Here is a 12,154-nt window from a genome sequence, read left to right as displayed (position 1 = left end):
GCAAATTCAGCTTGTTAAGATTCATACGGATGACAACCCGGCTGATCTGTTGACAAAAAGTTTGCCTCCGGAGCGGTTTGCTCATTGCAGACACTTGATGGGCATTGGATGAGGCTAGTTTCAGCCTTGATATGGCCTTGTATATTATCATGTACATGCTGATTTTTCTTTTCCTTTACTTAAGGGCACTTTGCCTTTAAGTGGGAGGTTGTTGGGGTAAAGGCATTATGCCCACCCTTGGTGTGTACAAGCCCATAAGTTATAGTACATAGTACACTTAGTACTTTTAATGTACTAAGTGCACTATGTGTACTAGTGCAATATACATGTGTGATAGGGGAGTCACACACTCATATCATGAGTTGACTTGTCCCCACAACTCTCTCTCTCTCTCTCCTTTGTTTCTCTGTGTATGTCTCCCACATGAACTCTAACCCTAATAAAATCTCCCATTCACTCAATTGTCTCTGTAAACCCTCGGCTGAGTCTTGATATAAGCAAGATATCATCTGCATACAAAAGGATGGATATCGTTGCTTGAGGAAGGCACAACCCTTGTGCCTCCAAAACGATTCATGAAATCTGAGATGTCATCAATGCGTATACTATAGCCCAGGAGAGAGTGGGAAGCCTTGTTTGATCCCAATAGTGCTGCAGATCTCACCTGACATGCCTCGAGATGTTCACACGTTTCACCACCAACCTATATAATGCCATCACTCCCCATACCATCTTAGTGCAACTCCTGTAGGTGGGTAAATAGCTTTGACCGTGGGACAGAGTCAAAGGCTTTCATGAAGTTCACAAAGCATTTTATATCTCTATTGATTATAGTAGCCAAGAGTCTTTTATGTACAAACTGTTTCGTGTAAAGATGGCTATTTTCCACGAACCACAAAGATATAAGTTCTCTACACTCAATCTCCGCTGCCTGCCTGCTCAATGACTGCTGGAATGGTGAAAATGTGATTCAATGTAAAGTAAAATACCTCACGGAGTCTGTGTGGCCTATGGCTCTAGTCTTTGCCCCTCTGCCCATGACCTAACCTGCACCTCCGAAACTGCTCGTGTTTAGCCAATGTGTGACCAATCATGATATTCTAGTAGTTATTGGAGTCTGAGGGGTCCCTACATTGTAAATAGGGGACTATGGTATGGCTGGTACTTTAGGGAGGGAGGCCTTCACAAAGAGCCCTATTAAAGAGGTGAGGTAGGATAGAAGTCAGGGCTCTCCATCCATGTGCCATGTGGTCTGTGCGCAGGTCCTCGTGATCTCTAGCTCTACCTTTGTGAAGCTTTAATAGGGCTTTTGTGATGGTTGATGTGGTGAAAAGCGTAGATGTTGATAGGCGTGGGATATTTGATATGTCAGGGAAGCCAGGATGCCTAAAAACCCCATGGACGCGTGTGCATGAACTTGTTTCGGTCTGACATGGCGTATTTTGTGGTACGTATAATTCTACACCCATTTTTTTTGTTAATTACTTATGTGTATACTCCAGCTACACACTACATCAAACCACGGGAAGACAATTTATAATAAGGGTGGATGGAGTGTGGACACCCGCCCCTTCATTAATAGGATGGTGTGAAGTTTGAACACCTGATGGGTCACTCACCAAGTATATGGGCACTCCCTGCCCAGTGCCAGGTGGGTGCCATACACTTGGCTTCACCTTGTGTGTAGGTGGGAAAAGGAAAGAAAGGATAGATCAGCTCCCGTGGGGCTCGCCGTTCGCTCTTTTTGTTTTCCCTCCAATGCACCTGTATGGCCTGTTGGTAGCTCTCATATATGGCCACCTTCTTACTCCTTCCCACTCCGTACAGTCCTGTATGACTCCAATCTGTATATGGTTGGCACCCTTTTCAACTGGTTGAAGTGCCCTAGCTGCTGCACTCCTTGTCAACGCAGTGTACAGATTGCATGGAAGCTGTTTAATAGCTGTTCGTACACCATACGACTGTTTGCAGCACTGCCCAGGTAGTTCTTATCTGCTGTTGGAGCTGACATTGCATACCGGTTATGATTCATACCTTTTTGCAGTTCTCACCGGCTAGGTGGTGCTGAGCAAGTGGCCCAGAATTTCCTTTTTGGTGTCTCCTATGAAGACTTACAAACAGAAAAAACTAGTGGCCCAGAATTTCCTTTTTTGGCACCTGTGAAGGCTTACACGCAGAGAACTGGCCCTCTAACGCTGCGGGCTGTGTGCCTTACGCACAGGAGGGCTTGTGGACTGGCGCTACTATGAGAGTGTGAGTGGTCATGTTTAATTGAGAGTAGTCCTGTGATTTTCATGATCATTCACTTGCTGGTGAACGGTTACTTGATCCAGGAACTGAAAATCTTCATTGGCAAGGTTTGTTTACATTGTTTTTATCGTCATCCGTTGTATTTGGATAAATTTGGCGAGTCACCCATTTTTGGCCCCTAGTATAGTGTTGATGGTCTCGTGGTTTGGTGGCATAATCTTTCAAGCTTATTTTGAGTCTAATTAGGCTAATAGTTAAGTATTCCAAGATACAGGCTCCCTGCTACATACATTCATGCAGATTCTCTTCCCTTGTAGAAAACTTGTGGAGCCATCATGACTTGCATCATTTGCATAATCTAAGATTTACTTGGGTTGTGAGTAAACGTCAGGATCGGGTTTTGAATGGTGGGCATGTTTCGATGTCAAGCAATTTGGCCCCCTCAGCCCATCTCCAAAGGCTGAAGTCTGAGAGCCTTCTCATGTTAAAAGTGTGCTAGTCTAATTTGCTGTACTAATTCTTTCTATTTGCTACTTCCCTTAGTGCCAGGCTTCATTATGGTTGAGTCTGCCCTGCATCTCTGGAGGTTTGACAGAAACTTAGTACGAAGGGCTTTGTGTGAATATATGCTCTTATGTGTGTGTGTGTGTGCGCGCGCGCGTGTGGAGTGTGTGTGTGAGAGCATATCTTGATACAGTGCTCTACACCCACTATTGGGCACTGATGACCTTAGTGGGGATGTTGTAGTATCTAGTCCATACTATGCATAATGGAGTTGATAGTTACATAGTCTTGTGGGTTGATTACCATGAGTATATAACATGCATGTTCCTAAAAGGTGAATTTGAGCATATTCCTGGATTCATCGAGGTATATATTCAGAATGCAACGTGACTACACAAAGGCTGCACAAAACACTTGAAAAAAATCTTTGTAGGAGAAATTTTTGAAGCTTAAAACTAGTGTCTAAGCCTTGCTAACGATACTAATGTGAGGTAACAATGAAAATACCAATGTCAAGTAAGCCTTGCGAGAATTGATTTAATTAACACAATGAAAGCAAAGTTTGGATTGCATAGACAACTTGAAATTGAACTCTCCAAAGTGGAGTGTTTGCTTTATTGGTAGGACGACAAGTAGAAATGGTTGTGGTTGAAATTTGCAAAGTTACCTCCCTTGTCATATCTGTGCATTGACAAACTGGGAACATGAGACTTTCTCAAACGCTTCTCCTTCAATTCCAACACTGTGTTGGCTGAAATCTGTTGATGAGGTGTGCAATGCTAGGCCAATTCTGTGTCAATCATAACGGCAGTGTCATGGTCCCCGCCCTCAAAGGAAATTTGTGGTCTAGACTAAGCATGCTATGCAATAGAGCCAAAGTAATCTAGATAATGGGTCTCCTCAATTTGCCTATAAGGTGATTGAGGATATTCCTCGGTCACACTACACACCACCCTTGGGGAGACTTGACACCACTTGGGAGATTAAGGCCAGCATCATCGCCTGCTAGATCTGGAAACTTAAGCCACAAAGGCGATTGGAGGGCACACCCAGTGCATTTGTACTAATTGAGGAGATACCCATACTCTTATGGCCACATGGGCTCGTCTACATTAGCACAAGCAAGGCACATTATCTTCTGTCTTGACTCCCACTGCACTTTCTTGGCACCACCATGCCCTCGATTGTTTGCAGCTATCTTACACAGGTTCTGCAGCTTTGATTTTGTATTTGTTATTTCTTAATAAAAGTATCTTTTTTGCACTTTTTTGCACCTTTTTTTTTTTGCTAAGGGATGGCGACCTGTTTTCCTCCAATTAGGGTACTGTAGGATTGAGCTTGTTAGCTATGGGTGTTGAAGTGGAAGGTGATGAGGAATGAGGTGTTCGGGCTTATTTATATGTAAGTTTCTTGTTAGATATATAGTAGTACTACATTGTGAGGTTACGTACTTATGCCATGGGTGGACACTTTTTATCACATTGGGTTTTTTCTCCTTGGCCATCTAGGTATGAACGGGCACCTTAGGGTTAGGTAGTATATAAGCAACTCATTCATCGTTGTTGCTCATTTGTACTTCCTCTTTGTACTTTTAGAGAGCTTCATCCCTCTCCTTTGAGCTTGCCAATCTCTCTCTCACTCTACACCTCTGTGTTCTTATCTTTGAGCATTGTGTGTGTGTGTGTGTGTGTGTGAGTCTAGCTCCATTCTATGACCTAACTGTGGTATAAGCAGAGCAAAGCTTTCCGTAGCTTGTTTTCTGGTTTAATCTTTACTATGTTCAAGCTTTCCATAGCTTAGCTTTTTGGTTTTCATTAGGCGGTTACAACTCAGTTTGCAACTCTTCGTTGTGGTGCTATTTGAAGCTTTCTTGTTCAAAGCTTCCAGCTTCCTTCGCAGCTTCTCTCTCAATAGTGAAGGAAGCTGTTGCTTCTTCAATCAATAGTGGTCTCTACTGTAACAGTAGTAGCTCACAAACGATTTAGCTAACAGTTGTTGTAGATAGCCCAGTCTACAATAGCTGAATCGTTTTACACCACAGTCCTCCAAATGAATCCGATCTGACTTCTCTACCGGTTCACGAGCAGGTGACACGTGGCAGATTGAATTGCTCGATTCTCCAATCGTTCTCATGAGCAATTGTTTTTAGGTGCAATCACCCACTTTAACAAGCATTTTCAGATCATCGATTCCTGTTTTGTAATCGTCATCAGCAATCTCAAAAGTTGGATTGTCACAAGCGATCCTACTTCGTAGATTCGACTTTCTATGATCGTCCGATTCCACTTTTTTGGGTCGACCGATTCCGTTTTTCAAATCGACCGATTTCACTTTTTTGGTTCGACCGATTGTGTTTTTCAAATCGACTGATTCCACTTTTCAGATCGATCGATTCCACTTTCTTTGATAAACCGATTCCACTTCTTTGATCGACCGGTTTCACTCATCCGATTCTATTTCTTTGATTGTTCGATTTCCAAGTTGGATTTCCTGATCCATTAGCGATCCGAGACTCCAACTAATTTTCGGCAGTTTTCTAATTGATCAACATCATCCCGTTGACTTCACTTCAAGCTTACTTTTCACATCTTACCTTCTCAAATTCACTAGCAATTAGGTATGAACAATAACTCTCCAAATGATTTGGTTGGTATTCTTTCCAGAGAGAATAAATCAGATGGGTCAAATTACTCTCTATGGAATTTTATGGTGAGAAATGTTCTTGTTTGTTAAGGGTTTATGGGGTCATATCAGTGTTGATGAGCCTCGTCCTGGTACAATTTCTCGTGCTACTCGTTAAAGGGGTCAGGGCCAATAGGCCCAATCTCAAGTCTCTTAAACTACTATTGATCAAAGAAGATAAGATTCACATGATACTCGAGCTTTGGCATTGATTGACTTGATACTTAAAAGGTCTATTGTTCCGCACATTTGCTCTTTTAAAACATCCATGCCTTCTTGGAATACTGTAGAAACTATGTATCAAGCTAAAAATGATGCACGAGTTGTTTTTCTCAAAAGACAACTTGATAATGAGAAAATGCAAGAGAAAGGAACCATGAATAAATACTTGACCAAATTGCAGAACTTAAGAGAACAACTTCTCAACATTGATGAGATTATTCTTGACAAGGAAATGGTTAACATCACCCTCAACTCCTTGCATGAATCTTATTTGGATTTGAATACTTCTCTCCGACTTTCTTTGAGAGGCAATGCAACCCCTATTTTACCTACGAGGAGCTTGTTAGCTTACTGTCACAAAAGAAACAGTCCAGAAAGAATGCCTCTAAGAGTTCTAGTAGTAATCAGGCTCTCGTAGCCAAGAATAAGGGTAAGAAATTTTAGTGAAAGATTAATTTAAACAAAACTTTTGAGGCCAATGGTGATTCCGAATAGCCAAAGAAGGTGACTTGCGGGTATTGCAAGAAGCTCGGCCATGCAATTGAAAATTGTTTCAAACTTCAAAACAAGGAAAAGAAGAAAAAGGAATCCAATAAGGGTTCCAACAAGTCTGCTTCTGACAGTCAGAGTTCTAAGACAGAAGACTTTGTTAATGTCATTGTCCATGAAGACTTCTCACTACTGGTTGTTTGCAGTTATAATCTTGAATAGGATGCATGTCTCAGTGCAGCTGTCTATGATAGTTGGTTTCTTGAAAGTGATGCTTCCAAGCACATAACTTCTCAAAGAAGTTTGGTCAAACATATGGAGACTGTGCAAGGTGGTCACATTATTACGTGTGCCAACAATGTCTCTTACTCCGTCAAAGATATTGGTAAGATAGTTCTCACTATTGTTAGTGGTGAGAATCTATCTTCAGAATGTACTTTTTGTTTCAAGAATTCAAAAGAATCTGCTACCTATGCCCACTCTAGCAAGGGGGGAGGGGGAGAGAGCGGAGGTGTCTTAATGTTGAATTTGCAGATGATAAATGCATTGTCCATGACAAAGAACATAATAGGTTGTACTTAATTGGATCTTTAACCACTTTCCACTAAAGCCTTATCACGTGAAAATTTTGAGGTATTCCGCAAAGCTTTGGGTCACTTTCCTTTCAGAGACTGATGTGTAATCTCAGTAAAACCTCACATTTGTACTTCAGGAGATTTTGATATGTATATAGTAATACTACACTGAGGCCATGTACTTATGCCATGGATACTTTTATCCCACTGGGTTTTTTTCCATGGCCATCCAAGTGTGAACGGGTACCTTAGGGTTAGCTAGTATATGAGCAACCTCATTCCGAGTTTACAGTTGCTGTTCATTTGTACTTTCTCTTGTACTTGTAGAGAGTTCCGTCTCTCTCGTTTGAGCTTGGCAATCTCTCTCACACTCCACACCTCTGTGTTCTTGTCTTTGAGCATTGTGTGTGTGTGTGAGTCCAGCTCCATTCTGGGAGCTAACATCCCCCCCAATTAGAAAGTATGATAAAAATCACTAAACATATCCATACTCGGCTTTAAAGCTGCATTTTTGCTCCAAGCTGATTTTGTTTTGATTATGCCCTAACGCAAGCACCTTGCATCCAAGAGTACCGAATTGTGTTTAACAATAGTCTTTGTTGCTCTTTGGTCCCTAGCTCGATCACTCTCATAGGCGTATGTCTTTGGGCACATGGTGGATCCACACAAACCTTATCCTAAACTCGAACACTCAATGCTCCATCTGTTCTTTGTAAACAATTCATTCTCTATCACTTTTGCATTAAGTTCTTTGTCATGTTGGAGATCTTGTTATTTGTGTGAACACACAAGTTGTATTTTCTTATGTGGACTGTCTTTCAACGAGTCAAGAAGACTGCAATCTTTTACTGTCCCAAATGCATTGCATTAATAATTGACACAGGCCAAAAGAGATTGTGGTGTTTATGTTCCATATCGAGAAAAGACCCTTTATTTTAACACATAAGGAGCACTTGTGCGGCTTTTGATTGAGGACCCCATTTATGGCAATCTGTAAGACACTGTCCTCTATTCTATTTTTGGAACGGTTCATACCACGACCTTGGTAAAGATTCTCGATTTTCTCTTTCGAGCATATCACTTAGCAGTAGACGAGGCTAGGTGAGTACTGGGGCTTACACAACTTTTGGCAAATTTGGAGAGCTACGCTAATAATTATCGAGGACACGTGTCACACACGTAATATACCATCTTTTCCATGCTAGTGTGGAGTGTTAGTTGACAATAAGGTGGTTTATTATTGAATGTTTCTTATATTTTTGGAGGAGGACTAAAATTGTTTTCAAAAAGAAGCTTACAGGTTTGAACGGGTAGGGTAAATATAAATAGATAAGGTTTTATTTAAGGTGGTACGGTTCAGCTACACAATGGGGCACCTCAACGCTCCCCAATCTGACCAGAGCTGTCCTCCCAAGTCAGATTTGATATTCAACACTTCTGATCTTCCACTTATATAGCACAACTGACCTCCTCTGATAGTCTGGTGACTTGAATCCTTCCGAGCTGAAACACAAATAGTTTTTTTTGCTATGGATTTGATACTAGTATAAGTAAAAATATATATTCTATAAACGTGTAGATGAATTAGCATTAACATTACATTTGTTAGAACATTTTTATCACGTAAGCATTATATTATAGATTAGATATAAATAGGGAGAGCGTGATCGGCTAAAAAGCTAGTGAGTCTCGCACACGGCACGTAAAGAAGGGCAGCAATTAAGGGGGGTAGCGGCTTTTCTTTTGGATTGTGCAACTAATAAGGAGGGAGGGTACGTGTGCAGGTGGAATTTGACAGCAGGTGCGGCCCGGCCCAACCCTCAAGGGTCTTTCCATTACGGGCAGATCGATGTAACGCAGTCGCTGCTGCTGCGTGGGAACGGTCCCATGAATATCCAAGGACGATTGCGCTATGGACTCAACGGGGTGTCGTATGCCACCCCTGCCACTCCTCTCAAGCTTGCCGACTACTACAGCCTAACCGGAGTCTACACCCTCGACGCTTTCCCTACCATGCCGGGCCCGGCCAGCTCCACATCTCTTACGTATCTCACCTCTGTGCTTAGCGGAGGATACCGAGGTTTTATGGAGATCGTCTTTCAGAATGACAATGATGCTGTCCAAAGCTACCATTTGGATGGCTACGCGTTCTTTGTCGTTGGGTACAAAATCTCTTATTCCTTACTTTCTTCTGCTGCACCAAAAATTCGTGACGCTTCTGACCGTGGTGGTAGTGGCGGTGGTAGTTTTGGCTCAGGAGAGTGGACAGAAGCAGAAAGAGGGATTTACAACAGGGTGGATGGTGTGGCAAGGTCCACAACGCAGGTAGACGACGTCACGATTCACATTAAACTGCGCTTGTGCTTGCTGCTTTGATTTTGTTGAATTGCAGGTGGTGGTGGTGGTGGTGGTGGTGGGTACAGGTGTTTCCCAACTCTTGGACAGCCGTTCTTGTAGAGCTTGACAACGTGGGCATGTGGAACCTTCGTTCCCAACTGCTGCCCAACTGGTATCTAGGGCAGGAGCTTTACATACGCGTGTATAACCCAGAAAACAGCATCAAAACAGAGCTACCGGTGCCGGACAACGCCATTTATTGTGGTAGACTGTCCTCCAAACAAAAAGCGTAAGAGGACCAATAGCTGGCTGTTAGTTATTTCACCACGCATTTGAAAATTTTATAATACCAACACACCCCCCCACGTTGCTGCTGCTGCTGCTGCAGGCCTTTCACTCGAAACAGAAACTCGGCTACCATCATCGTCGGCGGATCCTGCTGCTGCTGCACGCTGCTGTTGCTGTGGCCTCTCGCTCTCTTACTTTACCTTCTTCATTAATACCCACTTTCCCTTTGAAGGCAACACGTCACGTCATATGAGCGAGCATTTTGAGATTGAGGTATTCGCCGAAACACCCAATTCAAATGAATGAGTGTATTTTTGGAACCAACTGTTCCTTGAATTTGAGATTCTTGGGAGTGAAAATAGGGAACCGTGTTGTGGTTGGTGTTGACGATTTTTGCCACTTGTTTTTTAGAATTTCTCTAAATTTTAGAGATGAAAACACACATATACATATATTCAAGGGCAAGGCCTTCAAATTGAAGGTATTTGCGATCATATTTTTATGAACCAACATTTACATTTTTTTGGCCGGCTCTGCCACCGATCTTCTTTATCGCGCGCGCGCGCGCACACACTCTCTCTCTCTCTCTCTAACACTCTTCTTTTGCAAGGCTTTCTTGGCTCCCCTCCTCCTCTTTCTTCTAGCTCTTTCTCCAATTTTCAAAGCTTTCTTGGCTGTTGCCTTCTTTCTCCTGGCTCTTTCGCCAGCCTTCCATTCTAGGGCTCTCTTGGGTCTTGCTCTTTCTTGCCTGTTTCTTTTGCCAGTCGTTACTTCCAGGGCTCTCTTGGCTCTTGCCGGCTTCTTTCTGGCTCTTGTGCCAGCCTTTACTTCCAAAGGGCTTTCTTGGCTCCTGCTCTTTCTGACCTAGCTTTCCTACCAGCATTTTTTCTCCTGGCTTTTTGCTCGCTTTTTCTGGACTCATAGCTAGTCGTCCTCTTTCTGTCTCGCACGTCCTGGGATTGTTTGGCCCAATCTTTCTTGTTCCTGGTTTTTGCTTCTTTTTGGGCTGGCCTCTTGGGACTCCTTTGTCCCGTCTTTTTCTAGGTTGGTTTTTAATTGGACTTGTCGTTTCCTTCATCTTTCTTCTATTCTTGGGCTATCCCTTTTATGCTGAATACCTTTTGTTCTTGCCCTTGTTGTGCCAAGTCTTTCCATTTCTTTCTTACCCTTTTGAGCAATCTTCAGTCCTCACTAGTCTTTAAGCATTCTGGTAATTCATAAACTATTTCCTGGGTTGGCCCTTTGTTTTCTTGTGAGGTAGGGTTTCTCTGGTCATTCATTCTTCCGTTTTTGACACTCTCCATAAAGACAAATCTCGATTTGCCTCCATCTATGCCAAAGTAGCTCTTCCTTCACCCCATTGGTAAACAAGCATCAGGTGTGACAATGGAGTGGTGATGCGATGGATGAGCTAGCGTATTTGTCTTTTTTAGGGTTGGTTTTTTAATTTGACTTGTCTTTTCTTTGGGCTTTTCCTGCCTTCATCTTTCTTCTATTCTTTAGCTACCCCTTTTATGCAGAATGCCTTTTGTTCTTGCCCTCAATTTCCATTTCTTTGGTATGCTTTTGAGCAATCTTCGGTCCTCGGTAGTAGTCTTTAAGCATTCTGGTAATTCATAAACTATTTCCTCCTCTGTTTTTCTTTTGAGGTAGCGTCTTTTTGCTCATTTATTCCTCTGTTCTTGACACTCTCCCACAAAGACAATTCTCGATTTGCTTCCATCTAGGCCAAAAGAGCTCTTCTTTCACCTCATTGGTAAAGGAGCATCACGGTGTGACAATGTAGTGATGATGTGATGGATGAGCTAGCAAGCACATCCACATCGAGGAGCATCACGATGTGATAATGTAGTGATGATGCGATGGATGAGCTAGCACATCCAGAAAGCAAGGACCAATGACACACATGATTTGACACACATGATCTTGACTTGAAAAGCTACCTTCTCAAAAAGGATTGCATTGTTTGAATAGGTACCTTCTCAAAAAGGATTGCATCGTTTGAATAAGGAAAAGCACTCAAATCAAAGCAATAGTTGGAAATTCAAAGTGTTCATTGCAAATGGAATATTTCTCAAGTAATCTATATGTCAAAGTTTTACATGTTTAGAGCAACAAGAATGTTGTTTGCACCAATAAAAATTTCCAATAAACTGTAAGTTTTGAATGTGAGTTACTACATTATTTTTTATTGTTACAATCTCTCAATTTGTTCTCATCTTTCATTATTTTTAATTTCTCTCATTGAAGAAGTACCTCAAGATGTCTAGCGCTCATTTCACTTCCATGGCGGCAAATTCTCACATGAAGCTGAGTTAAATTTACATATCTTTTGCTTTGTATGTATGTGATGAGAGCTTGTATAAAGCATAAAAAGAATATTAAAAGTATAGCCTGAGATTGGAGAAGAGATTTACAATCATTAGACAACAAAAGGCAAGAGTATCTACTTTTACAACAAATTTTATACAACACTGAGAGGTGACATCTTCAATTCCTAAGTTTATCAAATTTCTCTAGCCAAGAATGGAGGTACAAGCACTTATACTCAAATAGTAGAGTCATATAGAACGAAGATCTAATTTAGCTTGCTTCAGCACATGAAGACGTTTGGATCAAAAAAAAAAAAAGTACACGTGCAATGGACATTGCCTTTCATTGTGTTATTTCAGTGATTGTAAAGAAGGCAACAACCATGTACATTTGCTTATCAATCTCAAAATCCTTCCTCAATGAGCGTCTTGGTCCAGATTAGGACATCAAGTTTGTTGAGATAGTTGTAGAAACAATCAAAGCTAGAGTAACAC

At 41.9% G+C, this 12,154-nt stretch overlaps 2 protein-coding genes across 4 annotated transcripts in view; both read left to right on the top strand.

The window, feature by feature from the left end:
* The window catches only part of LOC147623072 (monocopper oxidase-like protein SKU5), a 70,108-nt gene extending 60,239 nt beyond the window's left edge, over positions 1-9,869 (top strand). Inside the window, exons 6-9 of one of the 3 annotated variants that reach the window (XM_086821124.1) lie at positions 8,507-8,884; positions 8,969-9,047; positions 9,146-9,348; positions 9,448-9,869. In XM_086821124.1, the coding sequence (XP_086677250.1) occupies positions 8,507-8,884; positions 8,969-9,047; positions 9,146-9,348; positions 9,448-9,559 (772 nt within the window). In that variant the 3' untranslated portion in view covers positions 9,560-9,869. Of the gene's footprint in view, positions 1-8,506; positions 9,048-9,145; positions 9,349-9,447 lie in introns of all 3 variants that reach the window. The other 2 variants (XM_086821123.1, XM_086821121.1) reach the window with 2 other exon arrangements.
* Positions 1,419-3,449, top strand: LOC147623073 (uncharacterized). The gene is made up of 2 exons (XM_086821126.1): positions 1,419-1,981; positions 2,045-3,449. The coding sequence occupies exons 1-2, from the start codon at positions 1,851-1,853 to the stop codon at positions 2,247-2,249; spliced, it is 336 nt and encodes a 111-aa protein (XP_086677252.1). The 5' UTR covers positions 1,419-1,850; the 3' UTR covers positions 2,250-3,449.
* Positions 9,870-12,154: the final 2,285 nt, after the last annotated feature.

This window comes from Cibotium barometz, chromosome 27 (genome assembly GCF_041138505.1).
Source record: "Cibotium barometz isolate CiBa-2024 chromosome 27, ASM4113850v1, whole genome shotgun sequence".
NCBI lineage: Eukaryota > Viridiplantae > Streptophyta > Polypodiopsida > Cyatheales > Cibotiaceae > Cibotium > Cibotium barometz.
The sequence above is the reverse complement of the archived record's forward strand: the minus strand, read 5'-3'. Positions and strand labels throughout refer to the sequence as shown.